The 20007-nt window shown below is 43.0% G+C and overlaps 1 protein-coding gene and 1 long non-coding RNA gene across 3 annotated transcripts in view; both read left to right on the top strand.

Moving 5' to 3' along the window:
• Positions 1-20007, top strand: part of Cfap44 (cilia and flagella associated protein 44) — an 85002-nt gene that overhangs the window by 11142 nt on the left and 53853 nt on the right. For both annotated transcript variants that reach the window (XM_063270671.1, NM_001134590.2), the window contains exons 4-16: positions 92-242; positions 3129-3291; positions 5150-5252; positions 7215-7431; positions 8548-8662; positions 11451-11615; positions 12228-12383; positions 12680-12727; positions 13150-13249; positions 14781-14875; positions 15850-16059; positions 16807-16917; positions 18879-19037. In XM_063270671.1, the coding sequence (XP_063126741.1) occupies positions 92-242; positions 3129-3291; positions 5150-5252; positions 7215-7431; positions 8548-8662; positions 11451-11615; positions 12228-12383; positions 12680-12727; positions 13150-13249; positions 14781-14875; positions 15850-16059; positions 16807-16917; positions 18879-19037 (1793 nt within the window). The remainder of the gene's footprint in view (positions 1-91; positions 243-3128; positions 3292-5149; positions 5253-7214; positions 7432-8547; positions 8663-11450; positions 11616-12227; positions 12384-12679; positions 12728-13149; positions 13250-14780; positions 14876-15849; positions 16060-16806; positions 16918-18878; positions 19038-20007) is intronic.
• On the top strand, positions 250-2139 carry LOC134481069 (uncharacterized). The gene is made up of 2 exons (XR_010056279.1): positions 250-887; positions 979-2139. It is a non-coding gene; the product is annotated as an uncharacterized LOC134481069 (long non-coding RNA).

Raw genomic sequence — 20007 nt, 5'->3', positions numbered from 1 at the left:
CTGCTGGTGCTGTACGGTCTTCCTCTCTTTGTAAAATATGATTTAGGGTTCACCACATACTCTCCTTCAATCAAGTGTTCTCATGTTTTAGTTTCCCAGGAGCCTCCGCCTGAACTTAAGGAAGAACCAGAAGAGGTAAAGAAGAAGCTCTCGGAGACCTTCTACTACGACTACCTCGAGCTCATCTCCACACCATATGTGTCTTCACCAGATAGGATCCCACTTTATTTCCTCGCCCTCAAGTATCCACTCCAGCTATATACATTTAGAATGTGGGAGGGTTTCATTTCCTAGGTCAGGGGTTGGCAGACTACAGCCCCTGGAGCAAATGTGGCCTCCAGCCTGACTGTGTAAGTAAAGTTTTACTGCAGCAAAGACACATCCCATTACATTCTGTCTACGGCTGCTTAAGCAGTTGTGATTGAGACCATTTTTGTGTAGAAAGCCTAAGGCAGTGGTTCTCAACCTTACTAATGCTGCAGCCCTTTAATATACTTCGTCATGTCGCGGTGACCCCCAACAACAAAGTTATTTCATTGTTACTTCATAACTGTAATTTTGCTGTTGCTGCGAATCATGGAAATATCTGTTATGGAAATATCTGTTATGTGACTCACCTTTCTCCACCACACACACACACAGGGTCTTGACTTGTGGTTGAAAACTGCTGACCTAAGGTTATTTTACTTCCTGCCTTACAAAGAAAAAGTTTACCAACCTTTGTCTTAGGAAATTGTAAGAAATGTGGTGGGGAGATCGATCCTAATTTAATCTAAGATTTTGTTTGAATCCACCATAGGGAAAAAATGATTCTCTGGGGATCCTCTTTGCAGAGATGGACCAGGCTGTGGTTCATTGCGATGTGGTTTTCCTCAAGAGTCCGCAAGGTTTCTTACTGACATTTTCTTCATGTCCCAGGCTGGCCTCCCTTTGCCAATCAATGCCTGTCTAGTGACATCATTGCCTTTCTCTCTCCAGGCACTGATGGTGCCATTGTCAAGGCTGATGCTTTTCCTGTCACACACTGGAAGGGTCATCTGAAGCGACTCTGAGAAGAGAGGCCACACCGCGGCAAGTTTTGATTGGTCTGTGAAGACAGGCAAATGTAGGGCTGACAAGGAGAGCGCTTGTGTTTGCTGTCAGTATGTTAAGTCTGTGAGAGGGTAATTAGAGGACGGTCTCCGTGACAGCCTCAGCCGACTTTGAACAGTGGCTGTTGTCAGCCCACAGTATAACTGGCCCCTTTGGAAAGGCAGAGTTTGGAGATAAGGGTGCATGCTTTCTGAGCACAGCTCTGAACTCTGTTGCAATCCTAGGTGTGACTAAGCTAGTTTGCCCCAAATTACTTTCTTTTTTTATTTATTTTTTTCATCTTTATTAACTTGAGTATTTCTTATTTACATTTCGATTGTTATTCTCTTTCCCGGTTTCCAGGCCAACATTCCTCTAACCCCTCCCCCTCCCCTTCTCGATGGTTGTTCCCCTCCCCATCCTCCCCCCATTGCCGCCCTCCCCCCAACAATCACGTTCACTGGGGGTTCAGTCTTGGCAGGACCAAGGGCTTCCCCTTCCACTGGTGCTCTTACTAGGATATTCATTGCTACCTATGAGGTCAGAGTCCAGGGTCAGTCCATGTATAGTCTTTAGGTAGTGGCTTAGTCCCTGGAAGCTCTGGTTGGTTGGCATTGTTGTTCATAAGGGGTCTCGAGCCCCTTCAAGGTCTGGAATTTCCTCTTCTTAATTTTTCGTTTCTGTCTTTCGGACACAAGAAGTTTTCTTACAAATAAGAGAGTCCTTCAAAAATCATAGTTCTCGCCCCCCAACCCCCAAACAAAGTCTCAAGAAATAGATTCATCCTTAAACTTTGACGTTCAACAAGTTCTTGTGAAGAATCTGTCTGCTGACGCAGCACTGAGATACTAAGTTTTCAATAGGCTGCTCTCATTTAGATTGCTATTTTATGTCTTGTGCTTTTAAATTTGAGCTGAACTGCACCAATAAGATATTATGTAACTTAGATCTTTAAACTTCTATTTTGAATTAATGCAATTTTACTCTGACACACACACACACATACACACACACACACACACATTTGCTTATAGAGAAATGTAATAAACAACCTTGGACAAACTTGTATATTTTTATGTGTCATATATGAGTTGATTTTCATAATCTGTTTATATTAATTATGTCTTAATTAGAACTTAGTACAGTAGGCATTGTTATAAAACTTTGTATTAGATTTCCACAAAGGTCAGATTTTCTTTAAATTTGCCTTTTACATTTATTATGTATGCAAATGTATGTGTGTGTGTGTGTGTGTGTGTGTGTGTGTGTGTGTGTGTGTGTGTGTGTGTGTGTGTATGCGCGCTCGCGATCCTGGGTATGTCAGGGAGTATCAGAGGACAGCATTCAGGGGTCTGCCCCTTTTCTCCAGTAGCTTAGTTCTAGGGATGAAACCCAGTGGTCAGTCTTGGCAGCAAATGCCTTTACCCAGTGAACCAGCCACCTCATCGCCCCAGAATTCTACACCTCTTTCATCATCATCATAGGAAGAGGCCTAGAAAACATTTTCAGAGGGTGGATCAATGAGTTAAAGACACTTGCCACACAGGCCTGATGGCTTGAATTGAATCTCTGGGGCCCAAGATGAAGAAGAGAAACCGCACGCATGCACGCACGCATGCACCCCATATAAATAATAATAAAAATTATTTTTCCTGTAATTTCAACAAACTTGATGGGCAGATGTGAAGGTAAAGACTTGGACTTTGTCCCATGTTACCATGTTACCATGTTACCATGGTTCTGTTTTCAGGACACACAGGAGAATGATACCGATTTAGAAAGGCTAACACGATCTATCTGCTTATCTTCAAATCTCAGAATTTCTTCCCAAAAATTCAAGTAGAAAACTTAAGCCTCCGTATGAGGATTTTTCACTGACTTTAACAATAAAGCTGTTTGTGATCCATGGGAAACTTCCGAGCTCAGGGTGAAGCCCAGCTTTTGTTGGCTTCGGGTCGCTGGTTCAGGAGTCTCTGCTTTGAAAGCAGACTTGGTTGGTTTAGTGAGCGGCCCAGGCTGTGTTGCCTCACTGGTTTTCCTTAGCATCCTTGCCGCAGCCATTCTTTTGGTTATGACTGCAAAAGGCGAGCCAACCTACAGCTTCTGGACAACAACACGTTGATGTACATCGCTGGGAACCAAATGGTCCTGCTGGACTTTAAAAACAAGACGCAAATGTACCTGCAGAGTAGCAGTGGCCAAGGGATTGGTGCCATTGGGGTATGCCAACATTTGGTGACCTGGGGGCGGGGAATCCCTGTTTCTGTTTCGTTCGGATGCCACGGGGGCAGTTAGGGACCAGTGGTATGCAGGGAGTATAGGGTCACACGGGGTGCACACCCATCTTTACTGTAAGCCCTTTTCTTTTTTTCTCTTTATTTAAAGTGTTCTTTTTGTCTTTTTCATGTAACCCAAGCTGGTCTTGAAGTCAGTATAGAGCTCAGGCTGGCTTTAAACCTGGGATCCTCCTGTCTTAGCTTCTTGAACAGAGAGAAAAATCTCTCATCTACCTATCTCTATCTATCTATCTATCTATCTATCTATCTATCTATCATCTATCTATTTATCTCTCTGTCTATCATCTATCTCATCTATCTATTATCTCTCTATCTATCATCTATCTATCTATCTATCTATCTATCTATCTATCTATCTATCTATCTATCATCTATTTATCTCTCTTCAGACACACCAGAAGAGGGCATCGGATCCCATTACAGATGGTTGTGAACCACCATGTGGTTGCTGGGATTTGAACTCAGGACCTCTGGAAGAGCAGCCAGTGCTCTTAACCGCTGAGTCATCTCTCCAGCCCCCTATTTATCTCTCTATCTATCATCTATCTATCTATCTCTCTATCATCTATCTATCTATCTATCTATCTATCTATCTATCTATCTATCTTCTATCATCCACCTATCTACTATCTATCTATCATCTATCTATCTATCTATCTATCTATCTATCTATCTATCTATCTATCTATCTATCATCCACCTATCTACTATCTATCATCTATCTATCTATCTATCTATCTATCTATCTATCTATCTATCTATCTACTATCTATCTATCATCCACCTATCTATCTACTATCTATCTATCATCCACCTATCTACTATCTATCATCCATCTATCTCTATCTATCTATCTATCTATCTATCTATCTATCTATCTATCTATCTCACTGCCCTGTACATAAATCAAGATTACAGCTGTGCGTCAGTGTAGTCATAAAAGCTGATGACTTGGGAACCCCAAGATAGTAAGGTTAGTTGTTGAATTGTTATCTTAAAGGCAGGTTAAGCAGATGCACCAACTACACAGGAGAATGTCAGTCTTAAGCAATCTTAAGCTGTATTATTAACTAGGCTGGGAGGTCCAGCAAAAGTTTCAGTCTCTTAGAAAGAAAGAAAGATGTTTTCCTAAGGATGTGTTGCCACAGGGTAAAAGGCAGCTTCAGCTGGAAGGCAGCTTCTATCATGGGAGGGCGCTCACAAAAGCCCTTGATGGATATGATTCCACAGTTCTGGATTTCCCTCTCTTCAGAACAGCTAGGCAAATAACTTCTGTCTGTCATAAGCAATCCAGTCTTTCAGGGAGAAAATGAACGGAAACACATTTTGTGAATGTTTCTACCATTTAGAGTGACTTACGCAGGGGTTTGGCATCTTGCCTTAGCTGTTCTTCCACAACCATTCAGACCAGCGGAAGCAGAGAGCTTGTTAAAAATGCAAATGTGAATTCAGAAATGCTGGTATTGGGGCTGGATGAACCTTTCAAGCAATCCTGACACACTACAGACTAAAGCCTTCATTCTCACTATGAATTTAATACTCATAATACTAAAATGATTCCCTTAATAAAGCTAAGCCTTATTTTTTTAAAAACATCTTTTAGTTTTCAGTTCAAATCATATCCATTCATCATCACATGTTGATCATACACACATATTTTGAAGTGCACGCAGTCTAATTAGCCAGTTACATACACAGTCACAGTCACTAAGTACTGCACTGATGGGAATATCTAATTGAAATTTTCCTTTGAATATTTTAGTGAGATTCTGTTTTTCTAGGTTCATCCAGATAAAACTTACTTCGCAGTCGCCGAAAAGGGAAGTTTTCCAAAGATCATCATCTACGAGTACCCTTCTCTGAAGCCCTACAGAATCTTGCAAGGTGAGTCCAGCAGAATCTTTAGAATAGTCCATGTGCAAGGCTGATGCCCTGAAGGTGACCAAGATTACAGAATTAACCAAGACCCAGAAGAGAATCAAAAGTAAGAGGCAGGAAGGGAATCTGTGTAATGAAATTGGCTTACAGAGGCCTGAGCTAGTAAGTCTAAACATTGTGGCTCAGCCCCACAGACTGGAGATTCCAAAGAAGGGGTTCATGGGCATTCTCCAGTTAGCGTTCTTCAGGGGATCTTCAGTTTTACCTAAGACCTTGCAACTGATTGGATAAAGCCTGCCTAGACTCTCGAGGATACCATCCTTAAAGACAGCTGACCAGAACTATCAGTCTTGCTGCTGCTACCTTCATAGCTATTTCTTCCCTGTTTAGTTGGATAACCGAGAGTTACAAGCTAGCGAAGGTGAGAGGTAACATTAACTGTCTCCATTGTCTTACAGTTCTGCTGTCTGGGTAACTGATTTGAGAAGTCGGTTTTTAGCTCGGGGAGGTTCTCAGTGACAAATTTAAAGTTGCAGGCCTTGTCTCCTCTCGGTGCGTGGCTCCCTTTCTTCTACAAGATGGAATATAGGCAGCAAGTTTTTCTTTGGGAAAGCACGATTATAATTTCTAATAATAATAATAATAAGCCGTTCTAAAGCTAAGAGTGACGAAAGGCTTTTAGGATTACTCTTTTGGGAGATTTCCGTATGCATGCTATGTTGGGAGATTTCCATATATATGCTATGTATATAATCCCCACCCATGCAATAGGTGTGAGGGGCGTTTGCATGTGCATGTATTTGTGGAGCCCAGGGCTTGATGTGCAGCATTTCCTCTATTGCTGTTCACTTTATTTTTTTCTTGGATATTTTATGTATTTGCATTTCAAATGTCATCTCCTTTACTCCTCCCCCATACCCCCTTCCCCTCTCCCCCTGCTTCTATGAGGATGCTCCCACTCCCACCCACCCACTCCAACCTCAACATCCTGGCATTGCTCTACACTGGGGAAACAAGCCTTCATGGGACCGAGGGCTTTTCCTCCCATTGATGTTGGACAATGCCATTCTCTGCTACATATGTGTCCCTCCATGTGTACTCTTTGGTTGGTGGTTTAGTCCCTGGCAGCTCTGGTGGGGTCTGGTTGGTTGATATTCTTGTTCTTCCTATGGAGTTGCAAACTCCTTCTGCTCCTTCAGTCCTTTCTCTAACTCCTCCACTGGGGTCCCTGTGCTCAGCCCGATGGTTAGCTGCAAGCATCCTCATCTGTATCAGTAAGGCTCTAGCACAGCCTCTCAGGAGACATCCATACCAGGCTCCTGTCAGCAAGCACTTCTTGGCATCAGCAAGTGTCTGGGTTTGGTGATTGCACATGGGATGGATCCCCAGGTGGGACAGTCTCTGGATGACCTTTTCTTCAGTCCCTGCTCCACTCTTTGTCCCTTGAATATTTTGTTCCCCTTTCTAAGAGAAGGAATGAATGAAGCATCCACATTTTGATCTTCCTTCTTGAGCTTCTCCACCTTATTTTTGATGGAGAGCCTTTCTTTTGCAGCTGGAGCTTGCCATTTCTGCTAGGCTGGCTGGCCAGGAAGCCCTTGGGATCTACCTGTCTCTGCGCCTCCTCCCACCCTATAGCATTAGAATAACACCTGACCCTGGGTACTTGCACACTGGGTGTATTACCTGTTGGACCATCCCCCAAGCCCTCTTAGATTCTTGGCATTTTTACATTAACACAGATCCCCCTCCCCCTCCTCTTACTCTTTCTCCCGCTCCTCTTGCTCTTCCTCCCCCCCAACCCCCACCATCTTACCTCACTCTTTTTGTTTTGGGATATAAGATTTGCCCCATAGGCTGGGCTTGACATGGTTTTCCAGCCACAGCCTTCCAGTGCTGAGGTGACAGGTGCATCCCCTATGGGCTGAGCGTCTATCTTGTTTATCAGACTCCTGTTCATCCTTACAGACGGGACAGAGAAGGCCTATGCTTATGTAGACTTTAACAACGAGGGGAACCTGCTGGCCTCTGTCGGCTGTCATCCTGATTACACAATAACCATCTGGGACTGGAAAGGAGAGCAGCCCATACTGAGGACAAAAGCGTTCTCTCAGGATGTCTTCAAGGTCACTTTCAATCCTGATAATGATGAGCAGTTAACTACATCAGGATCCGGCCACATCAAGTAAGCCTGGTACCCAACAAGGAAACTAGTAAATATTTTAATGGACATTTCTAAAAGGACCAAAGATGATGTGGAGATGATTTTTGCTATCGTTAAAATTTGAATTTTTTTTTCAAAATTAGGAAGAGTTTAGACAGTTTTAAAAAATTTTTTTATTTTATGTTTATGGATGTTTTGTGTGGAATAAATACATGCATGTTGTGCCTGTAGATGCCAGAAGAGGACTTTGAATCCCCTGGAACTAGTGTTACAGATGGTTGTAAGGTGCCGTGTGTGTGTGTGTGTGTGTGTGTGTGTGTGTGTGTGCGCGTGTGTGCGCGTGCTGGGAGCCAAACCCAGGTCTTCTAGAAAGAGCAGAGAGTGCTGTTAACTGCTGGGTCACCTTTCCAGCTCCATGTGTTCTTCTCAGGTTGACCAGTAGTTCACCTTTTCTCCCCTCATCACATTGGCCCTCCCTCCCCTTTCTCTTAGTGTACCTTTTGAGTTTTGAACAGGGAATCATCTCCAAAACAGAATAGATAAGAGAAGGGCTTTTATGAGGGCGGCCTTCCCATAGGCTCCACTTAAAGCAGTTTTCATAGCATCTCAGTTACTCACCGTAGGCGTTTACAAAGCCATGGTGAGCTTTCAGACCACCACAAAGTTTCTTAAGTTTCTTACTTGTGATGGCACCCCAGTCCTAAGGGTGGCACAAGAATTCTCACAGCCATTCCTGATGAGCAGTGTCTCCTCCTGATCTGAGGTCTGTGGCTCCAGATGCCACGGCCACCTTGTTCTGCTTCCCAAATGGAATGATGTAGACCCTCTGTTATCGTTCTTACTTGTTACTTTTATTTAGCGTCAGTTACTTTCAATCTAATCAAAATGTTCACTTATGGCTGTAACCCCTGCAGCAGGCAGCATAACTCAAAATTCAGGTCTCGCAAAGACGGGACTTTTCCTTCTAGTGTTGAGTCTATGTTGCCTGACAGGGAGTGGTAGACACTGTCAGATGAATCAATTCATTTGCTTCAGTTGCTTCGTGTGCTTATGAAATATGCATGGGGCCAATGGACAGACGGACAGAGAAAGAAACCACACCGATGGATGTTTCTGACCCCTTTCTCTCTTTTGCAGGTTCTGGGAGATGGCTTTTACATTCACTGGTCTCAAGCTGCAAGGATCACTCGGGCGATTTGGAAAGACATCCACTACTGACATAGAGGGCTATGCAGAGCTTCCAGACGGGAAGGTGAGCGAGCCCCTCGGTTCCTCAGTCATTAGGCTGTGCGTGGATTGATGCCTATTGGAACCAATCACATGTTCAAGGACTGTCAATGATAACAGCTACCGTAACTTTGAGTGTCCCGAAGACCTCATTTTCCTTTTACAGACTATCAATGGAAATGAAAACATTTTCCTAAAATTTTCATAATCCATATGTATAAACCATTTCCTGGTTTTGCTGTATATGTACATGAGGTATGAAAACATTCTCCTCTATTAACACAGTGACATGCCTGTTACCTTTAATGACGTCATGGAATTATATGATTTATATTATCTTTCCCTTTTGTGTCATGATGCTCCATGAGTCAGGGTTTTAATCAAGCTTGTGTCTTGACCTGGTGTCAGGTTGTCATGGGAAGATGAGGTTATTTCATAGCTATCTCTGCAACACAGAATATTTTGTCAGTTTTTTTTTTCTAAAATGACAGTTAACCAAGATCCATTCCCCTTCTCTATCTTACTGGGTCTCCTATTAGAATAAGTTATACTGTGCTACTTGTGATCATGTCTCTTATAAGAACATTCCAGCACACAAATTTCACTTTAAGAAATCAAATTATCTGGTCATTAAAGTGATGATATAGTTTCAGTTAAAAGTATATGTATAGGAGGGAAAAAAGAGTCTGTGCTAGCCACTCCAGCAGAATTAGCCAGCTTTGGGTCCAGTGAGGGACTCTTGACAAAAATCACAACGGTAAAAATAAGGCTGTGGAGAAAGATGCTAATGTTAACCTCTGGCTTCCACATGGACGTCCATGCACACAGAAACCTGCATATACATATACCACTCCCCCTCCCCCCAACAAAAAGGCTCAGGTGCTGGCTGTATTTTAAAATCTATACAACGTCCTTAAATGAATCTTCAAGTTCTTCAAATTCTGAAGACTGTGTTAAGGTAAACATCACCATAACCTTCTTTTAAAGCATGGTATGAACTATGTCTCAGAAAGCTCAGGAGAGTTTGTGCATATGTAGGGGGGAGGTGGCTATTTTAAATGATAAAACGCAGAGAAAGGAAATGTTTCAGGTTAGGAATCAATATCGGGTATTCAGGGGGGGATCGGATTAAGGGAGACAGAGTGGACACTTTGAGTTGAGTTTGGTTCCTAGTGTGTATGAGGAGTCTAACAGCCAGACAGAACTATTGTGCGTTGGAAGAATAAGGTCATCAATGTGAAGACAGTAGATCTATTTGGTCATAAAATTCCAGGAAGATTGGCAGGAGGGAAATCCAGAATCAAGATGATGAACTAGGAAGGAAGAAGTTATTACAATCATCTGAATAAAAGAGCTGATGTGGGGAGGGCGACCTGCTCTGAGGACCAATGACAAAGAGCTGGGGATAAACTACATTTCAGAAAAGAAAGTCTTAAGTTCTTATAACGTTGGGTGACTTTAATCATTGAACAGTTCATACGAATAGACGGACAAGCCTCTGTGGTGTCTGGAGGCTGGCAAAGGGAAGGGGGACGGAGGGAGATTGGACAGTGGATGTCAAAGAACAATTACACAGAAGGACTAAGTTCAAATGTTTTCTAGCACACTGGATGTATGGTTCACAGCCATGTCTTGAATATTTAACAAGGAACTGGAGACAGGTATTCAAAGCTTCCCGGCACAAACATATAATGGATGTCTAAAGAGAAGGAAAAGATAATAACCATGATTTATCCATCATACGAGATATCACACCGCACCCCATAAATGTGCATAATTGGTATTCATCAGCGAAAATGTTTGTATAAAAAAAATCAAGTTGAAGACTCTACTAAAGTGAGTTGAGGCCCAATAGCAGGTCACAGAGGCAAGCAAGGTTATGACTGAGCTAAAATCATCAGTTCCTGCTGATGAGTTTCCCACTGTGGATCAGCCCACACTGAGGGTCTGTGGAAATAAGACTTTCTTAATCAAAGATGCACAGGGATCTCAGAGAAAAGAAGTGTGTTCGCCAGTTCCTTCGGCCTCTTGCTTCTGAGACCGGGTGGTCAGAGCAGGGACTTTGGAGTAACAGCACTTAAACCAGAATCTTGGCTCCTCTGGGGAATTCGGGGGTAAGTTATGGAACTGTTGGGGCTTCAGTTTTCTCTGAGTGAGAACAAAGCTGGAGCTAGAGAGAGCAGAGCACCCGCAGGCACACTGCATGCCTGTACCCAGGCATGTGTCTTTGGGCATTAAACACCAATGTAAATAAGTATTCAGGCATGCACCGTCAATATTACTTATTATAGCACTCATGAAGCGCTCTAAGAGCCGGTGTTTGATGGCATGCACTTTGGGGATTGTTGAATTAGACATTAATTTGGGGGCAGTCCCGAATACTTTCCTTGTTTGAAACTTGAGCTGCAACATGCTCAACTCAGTCGTGGTCTTACAATTTAGCAGACAGCTCTACACCTAGAAATGGTAGCTCATCTCTGGAAGGCTTTAAATGTCCAGTTTTGGTCCAGTCATTCAACTCCCGAATCCCGCCCTTAAGAGATGTATAAAGAAATCTGCTACGAGCACTCGTAAGGAAATTACCACCCACACACAGCCTAGTTGTGGGGTGTTAGGGGGCATAGTGCTAAAAGTGTACCTGGAGGTTGTATCTGGGGTGGTGGGTATTTTATTTCTTCATTTTCTTTCCTTGTATACACAAGCTATGGTTTTCACAGTCAAAAAGTATCTAAAAGTTAAGTCTCACATGTTTGAGGTATTTAATTTTTATTCACATTTCTTTCTCCGCCCTCCCCCCCCCCCCCCGCCGCCAGGTACTCTCAGGGTCAGAATGGGGCAACCTGCTGCTTTGGGAAGGCAGCCTCATCAAGGTGGAACTCTGCCGGACTGGCATGAAGTCTTGTCACAATGGTTCCATTAACCAGATAATGCTGGATGAGGGGGAAGTCATCACTGCCGGGTCAGATGGCAGTGTTAGGGTAAGGCCACATCACTCCATTTAAGACGTGCAGACCACCTAGGTAGTTTCTGAAGGGGATCTGTGGTTACTTATTTTCAAGATCAATTCATTTTAAATAACGCCTCTTATGTGGTAAATATTTACATTCTTGTCAAAATTAATTGAAATGTTCTAAAGGGAGCTCTTGTGCTTCAGGTATTGGCATAGGAGCTTCAGGAAATGAAAGCCCTTGTTAGCATCAGATAGACAGTGGGCACACATCCTTCACAGTGCCCATGGCTGGGCATTTTCTAAAGACTGAAAATTCTGAACATTTTTTTAAAAAGACAGTCTCACTATGTGGCCCCTTACTAACCTGGAACTCACTACATAAATCAGGCTGGCCTTGAACTCCCAGAGGTCTACCTGCCTCGGCCTGCCTTGGATCTACCTGACAGGGTCTCACTGTCAAATTCTGGAGTTCACTCAAGAGCGATGGCAATAACCTATAATGTTGGAGGGCCTATGGGACTTCACTGGCCAAAAACTCCAAAGAAGCAACTCATACCCAACACCATTAATGTCAGCTTCTGGTGTCCAGCAGAGGCACGGTCGCTGTGTTACAAAGTAACTCTGTTGTTGATTTTGTAAGATATGGGACTTTGAGACTATCGACACTGCTGACGTCATAGATGACAGCGGGTTGTTAGAGATAGAGCCCATTAATGAACTTCACGTAGACAAGAGCGTCAACCTCTTCTCAATGATCAAGATGAATGAAGTTGGAAATAACTTCTGGCTGGCTCAGGTACGCTGCACTCTTCTGTCTGGGCTTTCTAACTGTACCAGCACATAAAACGGAAATGGGAATACGATTGATCGTTTGGGCCAGAATGCCCCATGTTACAGCCTCATGGGATTGCTTGGCCGATTACAGTCTTAAATATATAGAAGATATTCTTGATAGACATCAATTACACCTTACAATGTATGTAAGCACTAGGGCTATGGCTGGCCCTCACTTTAACCAAACCACAGAAAGAATAATCTTAATTTTATGAACATTAAAATGATAAAACATTGTCAGCTGATTAATTTTTTTAGGATGCCAATGGAGCCATATGGAAGCTTGACCTTAGCTTTTCAAATATCGTAAGTACCCATTTTCCTTATTTCTCCTCACTGCTCTAGTAAAAAGTCTTTCATATTCTTTAAAAGCTGGTTTGCCTTTCTTTTGTTTCCAACAAGTTAAAACCGGAGCTCTGTCATTAAAAGTTAATCACTTCCTAAACACAGGCGTCTTCATTTATATCACCTAACGTGATCCTTTTGGTTGCTGTACTGAGCAGCCCCGGGAAGCGGCATCTGATGAGAGCTGTGTAAAATCAGCCGTTAACTTCAGAGCCAGGACTCCATCTGGTTTTCCTAACTCCCCAGTCTAGAGCTCTTTTTAATCTATCATACTTTCCTCTTTGAGTAAAATGGCACGTGTGTTACAGGATTGTATCTATGTGTCTGACTCTAATCTACATTACGCTGTCTTTGAGATCTGATGTGCTCCTGTCTGTTCTCAGACCCAGGATCCAGAATGCCTCTTCTCTTTCCATTCTGGAGCCATTGCAGCCTTGGATGTTTCCCCTCTTACTTACCTCATGGCCACAACTGCCTTAGATTGTAAGTATAAGCTACTCCCCAACTGTGTGCATGTATGTGTGTGTGCGCATGCGTGCGTGTGTGCGTGTATGCTTCTGTGTGTGCTGTGTTGTACACACACTCGTGCTTATGTATATACACATGTGTTCTGGCATGTGTGTTGGGTTTTGCATGTGTGCATGTTCATGTAAATGTATATGTATTCTGGTGTCTGTATGTGTGTGTGTTAGGTTATGAATGCATGCATGTTTATGTATATGTATATGTGTTCTGGAATTGTGTATGTGTGCTGTGCTGTGCATGCATGCACGTTTATATGTACAGTGTTCTGGTGTGTGTATGTGTGTTGGGTTGTGCATGCATGCATGTTCATGTATATGTACATGTGTTATGGTGTATATATGTGCGTGTATGTTATGTTGTGAATGAATGCATATTTATGTCTATTTACTTGTGTTCTGATGTGTCTATGTGTGTTGTGTTATACTTGCACACATGTTCATGTATACAGTGTATATGTTTACAGTGTATGTGTATGTGTAATATCAGAAATCTTTTATAGCTTTCCAACCTATTTTTTGAGACAGGGTCTCTTACTGAGACCTGAGTTCACCAAATGGTTAGGCTAGACAGCCAAGCAGCTCCAGGGATCTTCCCGTCTCTGCCTCCCCAGCTCTGGGGTTACAGACATACTTCACCATACCTGGCTTTTTCAGGGATGCCGGGGATTCACACTCAAGTCCCCGTGTGTGTATGGCAGATACTTCAGTGTCTAAACCATCTCGCTAGCCTCCTAAGTGGGAACTCTCGGTAAAAATATATCCGGCTATGTTTGTATGCAAATTGAAAATGAGTGCTATTAAAAGTATTTGACTGTTCTTCCAAAAAAGAAACCTGTGGAATATAATAAACAAGACAGGTTTTGAAGTAGGAAGTGGACAGCCTGCAGCAGACACGGTTGGAGATTAGAATGAAGACCTAATTGTAAATTATTTATGAAAGCGCTGTTCATTTGCTAGCACCATGAGTGCCTTTCTACCCTCATCACTGTTCTCTCCTCTCAATGTATAGGTATTTATCACCTTGTAGAAACCTGCAAAGGAACGTGTTTTGTCAGTCAGTCACAAACCAGTGCCTCTCATCAAACTGGCAAAGGGCCCTTGAGAGAGGGGGAAGGGCCTCTGAGGGAGGAAGTGGAGAGAGAACGGAGCACATGGAGTGTGGAAGTAGAAAGACGAATGCTGGGAATAGTTAGGTACACTGAGGACAGAGCTAGGAGACATAAGCAGGCAGGCAATGTTTACATGTGGGCAGACGCAATGAAAACCTAGCGTGTCTGAACACGCCACAAGGAAATCTGTTGCCGTGTGTACTGATCTAAAAATAACTAAGAAGAAAAAGATAAATACATATCTAAAAGGTGGTTAGGCTATCTATTGGTTACTGAATTTTCTCCTGTAAAAAGTGAGCTGAGATTTTCTTTCTTTCTTTTTTTTTTTAAAAAAAAGAAGTAATTAATACATTTATAATGTTTTCTTCTTCTTTTCTGTAGGCTCCGTTCGTGTCTATGATTTTGCTAGTAAAAACCTTCTGGTTCAGATGAAATTCAAACAAGGGGGCACCACCCTCATTTGGGCACCTCTGACAGTAAGTTTTCTCGTTTTCATCAGGAAATACACTGAACCCGCAATACCATGTAGAGAGAGTGCAGTAAGTTTCTGGCTCAGAATTTTAGAAGCTTATACCTTTCAAGTTAAGTTTCTTTTACCTAAAGTATTGCAAAAATCACTCCATGATCTCAGTACTATGGGTCCACCTTGCTTAGTGAAACTCTGTTTGTATGCTACCCATGGCATAGCTCTGTCCATGGAAGTAACCATGCAACCGAACTTGAGGCATCTTCTGTCCATGCAACCGTGGTTCTTCAACACCAGGGGACTATCTGGGGACTTATTAATTCCTATTAACCATAAAAATAAGGGGATGGAATCACAAAGAACTTGGTTCAGGTTGCCACTGGCCCGGTTTTCTCTTGTTTGGATAAAGACTACTCTCAACGTAGTGTAAGATATCCAGCATCCTGGTGTCTGCCAGTCTCTACCTCCAGTTCTTATGATAGCATTTCTTCTCCACCTTATCCAGTTCTTGTTCACTTTCTTGTTCCTAGTTTTTGACCAAGCACCCTTCTGGTCTCAGCTCCAACCATCTCTGCCTTATGGGAGTCCTCAGGCTAAGCCAGCTTTCTTTGCTGTTCTAAGTGGCCATGTTTCATTCCTGTGGGCCCATGTTAATCACATTTTATACTTTTCTCCAGGTTAACGGGTGACACTCAGTCTGTTTGCTGTCACCCAGAACAGCTGGTGGCAAGTGCCTCCTATAGGGGAGGCAGGCGTGCTGTCCCTGTTTGCTTGTTGAAAGCTTGAATTAGCGTAGATTACCCTGCTTGTAGTCATAATAGGTGAATGCCCTGGAATTGATGGATTGACATAACATGGAACCAAGAGTTGCAAACGGCAGCCAGCACTAAGTTACCTGAGTGGAACCAAGACATAGAGTGATTTTTGTGTGTGCTTCAATTACTTAACTAAATGAGGGTCCTGTGTGGGTGACTGTTTCCCCAGGTAAGCATTTCTGGATCACAGATCGTAGTAGGATTCCAAGATGGCGTCGTCCGAATTCTTGAACTCTTTGATCCAAAAGGACTTACAGTTTTTGCTGGACGGAAGAAACTCTTAGATGCCGAGTTACACTTGAAATATGTCTTCAAACCTCACACTGAAGTAGTTACGGCTTTAGCTTATGAACGTGATGGGGAGGTCTTAGCCACTGGGGTAAGTGTGAGATTCCCTCTCATTTCCTATTTCAACTCTGTACCTAGCTTCCCGCTTAAGTGCACCTACACCATTGTGCCCTATTTACCAAAATTAACCTACATTTTGTTTTCTTATTTTTTCAGTGCAGTCTCTATATGATATTTAAGAACTGTCTTATCAGTTAAGTTTTAATGCTCATTTTAAATGAATAGAAAATCTCAGTTGAAAATCATGCTGGATGAATTCCTTATAACCATTAGTTTATAACATACACATGCTCTTAAGGAGGCTGCCATAGGCAAGGCTTGTGAAGTTCAGTGGGAGAGCTCTTGCTTATCATGGAGCCGGCTCTGCCTTGATCATTGGTGTCCTCTAAATGCAAACCGAACAAAAACCTGCCTCAGATAAAGGACATAACTCTATATTCTACAGGAAGGAAGAGGTGAACAGAGGTATTAGCAGAATTTTTGAAGAAATTAGTTATATATACATAAACATGTATGTATAAACACATGTATGGCAGTCACATTTCTAGAACTATGAACTGAATGAAACACTTGGGAAAATGAATCAAACATTTGAAACCATATATATATATATATATATATATATATATATATATATATATATATTTTAAGATTAACCTATAACACATGACTGTAGTATCTATAAATGTAAAATAGATGGACTCTATGGTATAAAACAGAGTGCTATGTGATCTTGTTGTCATAGTAATACATATTGGTGTGTCTCTTTTTCTTCTAGAGTGATGACAAGACTGTCTTCTTTTTTGATGTGGAGAAGGAATACAAGCCGATTGGTTATTTTAACACTCCTGGGCCCATTCGCCAGTTGATGTGGTCTCCACACAGTCACGTAAGCTATTAGTATTTGTCCTCTAGATTAAATCACAGTGTCTTGTAGTTACAGGGGTTTCCCCCTCTTTGGGCTACATTTTCTTCATTGCTTTTTGGCAAAAGTCCAGAGTTGCCCCGACTAATTTGCCTAATTTGTCACTGCAGGAGACAATCACGCCAAGGAAGATTACTAGCTCCCCCACATAGAGTGATTTAAATGAGTTCCACAGATGCCCTCCCCCGCCCCCATGCCTCTTTTCAATGTCTTCCCTCACACAAGATGGCCACCTTGAAACCTCAAAGCTTCATGCCTCCCTATCATGCCTTCAGCATCGGTTCCCGGAGAGGCGAGGGCCCTTCGCATTTTCCCACCACCACTGTCTCCCTCCTCTTCCTTTTACAATAGAGGAGCTGTCCTTGTTCCTACTTAGTGCCCATTCTGCCTCCGGTCCTTTGGATTAGACTCCCTCGTTCTCACCTGCGATATTTGATATCGTGACTCTCTCCTCTGTGGCATATAAGTTAGCCTTACCTGCTGCTCCCTGGGTAATTTCCCACGGTAGTCTCTCCCCCTTACAGGAAGTGAACACTTTGCGTTGTGCAGTTACTGCCCCCCGCCCCAACTCAGTGGCTCTCAGGACTGAGTGCGCCCGTGATGCCATTGCCTTATACACGGCGCCATCCTTCCTCAGCTTCTGCCTGCCTTCTGGCTCCCCGATTCCACCGAGCAGCTCTTCTAAAGGCATCACTGATAGCCACCTGATATGTGACTCTTACCTTCCTTGATATCGTAGCATCGTTTGACACCCCCCTTCCCCCGAACTTTCCTTCCTTTTTGAAATATCTTCTCTCTTTCATATGAGTGCTTTTCTGCTCCCGGTTCTCGGCACCTGGCCAGTGCTCTCCCTGGTCATTGGGTGCTAAATCCCTCAGTGCCCTGCCCCGTCTCTCTCTCCTCCTGCTCGATGGCTCAAAGCCCACAGTTTTCCTATAAGCTTAAATGTGCCCCAGGACACTTGTGCTGGTGTCTCCTCTTTACAGCACAGCGTCTACTCCCCAGCTCACTTTACATTGTATTTGTCCTTCCCCCTTCAAGCTAGATACCACTTTCTCGGGAAATGATGCACAACCTGGCGGTTCTTGCAGTCTCTTGGCAAGATTTTTGCACTTGAAAATTTGTATTTACCTGTGTGACTTGGTAACTGACGAGCTCTCCCTTTGGAGGAAAAGTCTATAATGGGAGTGAGGATAGTTCTTCTTACAACTCCATCTCCAGCATGTCACAAAATGCTGAGTACATGGTAGATAAATATCAAATTACACCAAGACGGTGATTTCCCAGATGTGCTTTTTGGTGCAAAAGAGAATTCTGTGCTGACAAAGCAGTCTGGGGTCTGCTGTATGTGAGTGGAAGTCGAAGCTTCCTGAAGCACTCTTATGGAGAGAAGAGAAGAGGAAAGAAGAGAGAGTCCTTGGAGCACCACATTTAAACGTAAACTTAGGAAGACAGGATGAATTGTCACCAGTGACCGAGCCGAGCAGATGCCACAGATACCTTCCTCAGCGTTTTTAGCTAGACCATTTTACCCTTTGGGCTAATGGGTTTCACAACCATGCGTTTGGCTATGGAGATAAGTCATGGCATCTTTAACGGAAACAAATGAAAATCTAACTTTAGTCATCAGGTTATCGATGAGTAATTACATGAGAATAACTAATACTAATGACACGATAATCCTATGTGACTAGGCCTGTGGGGTATCTGCCTTTTTTTTTTTTCCTTTTCTTTTTTTCGGAGCTGGGGACCGAACCCAGGGCCTTGCGCTTGCTAGGCAAGCGCTCTACCACTGAGCTAAATCCCCAACCCCGGGTATCTGCCTTTTAAAATGATTGCAATAATTCTCTCTGGCCTTGAACTTGTAAAAATTTGCCTACACGTAAGTGACATGCATCATCTTTCTTTTCTTTTTTCTTTTTTAGCCTGAAAGCACTTTATTGATCATCTGTGGGAACGGCTATATTCTCGAATGTCTATGCCCAACCATTAAGGATGTAGATGATCAGAACCTTGTCACGTTTGCTATCCCGGACATGTTAGTCAGATGCTTCCATTTCTCGAGTGTCAAATCTAAGATTTTGGTATGAGATCTTATCTCCTTTCCTTTCTTCCATTTGGAGATGCAATATCCTATAAGAGATTCTTGGAGAATACATATAGAATAGACCCTGGCCTGCAGGAGCTTATACTCTGCTAAGGAGGTGGCTAACCGCAGCCGGAGGCAGTAGTGGATAGATAACTAAAATCCAAGTACAAAGAAAGAAACCTCAGGGAGTGAAGGGGAGTGGTGCTGCTGATGGAGGGATGAGGGGGATTAAAAAATGGGGTCCTGGAGGTGACACCTTATACTCAAAAGATGGGAAGATGTCTGAGAGAATGAGAGGAAGAGAGTGTTAATGATGCTGGAGACCAGCCCTAGGGCCACCACCATTTACACAGTTCTCACGTTTCACGACAAAAGAATGGCTGGTTGAAACGGCTGCATACAGTTTGTAGAAGCGACAGGAGCACAGTGAAGGTCTCTTTAGAAGCGGGCCAAGACACATCAGTTTGAGTCACTGATCTTCTGTGAAAAGAGGAGGGCGTGAAGAGATCATAGAAGCCGGGAGGGTAGTTCTCAGGGGTGAACGGAAGGGGCTACCAGTGTTGGGGGACTCTACATTGGACAGCTGGTGATATCGAGTGCCTACGTCACAGGGTCATGGGAGCCAGAAACAAGCTACACCATTGGCTATTTTAGACCGTGTGGTTCCAAGGTTGCCGGTGGTAGGCTCTGAGGGGTAAATCAATACTTCCCTTCTCTTGCAGGAAAGGGTGGTCAATGGTCAAATAATTTCAATGAAATGGGTGGGTATCAAGGAGATTAAACGGAAATGATGCTCGTCACCAAGATTTGAATTTTAATGATAAAAATGTATTCCCAAAGGGTAAATTATGTAACTATAGGGAACGGTGGAGTTTCTAGAACCCGTCTTCCTTCCGCAATCTTTGTCATGCTCTCACACAAAATAACCCGTTTTAAAAATGCTTACTTATTATCTTTTTCTTTAA

Source organism: Rattus norvegicus, chromosome 11, assembly GCF_036323735.1.
Source record: "Rattus norvegicus strain BN/NHsdMcwi chromosome 11, GRCr8, whole genome shotgun sequence".
Taxonomy (NCBI): Eukaryota; Metazoa; Chordata; class Mammalia; order Rodentia; family Muridae; genus Rattus; species Rattus norvegicus.
Note: the sequence above shows the minus strand (reverse complement) of the source record. Positions and strands in the feature narration are given on the sequence as shown.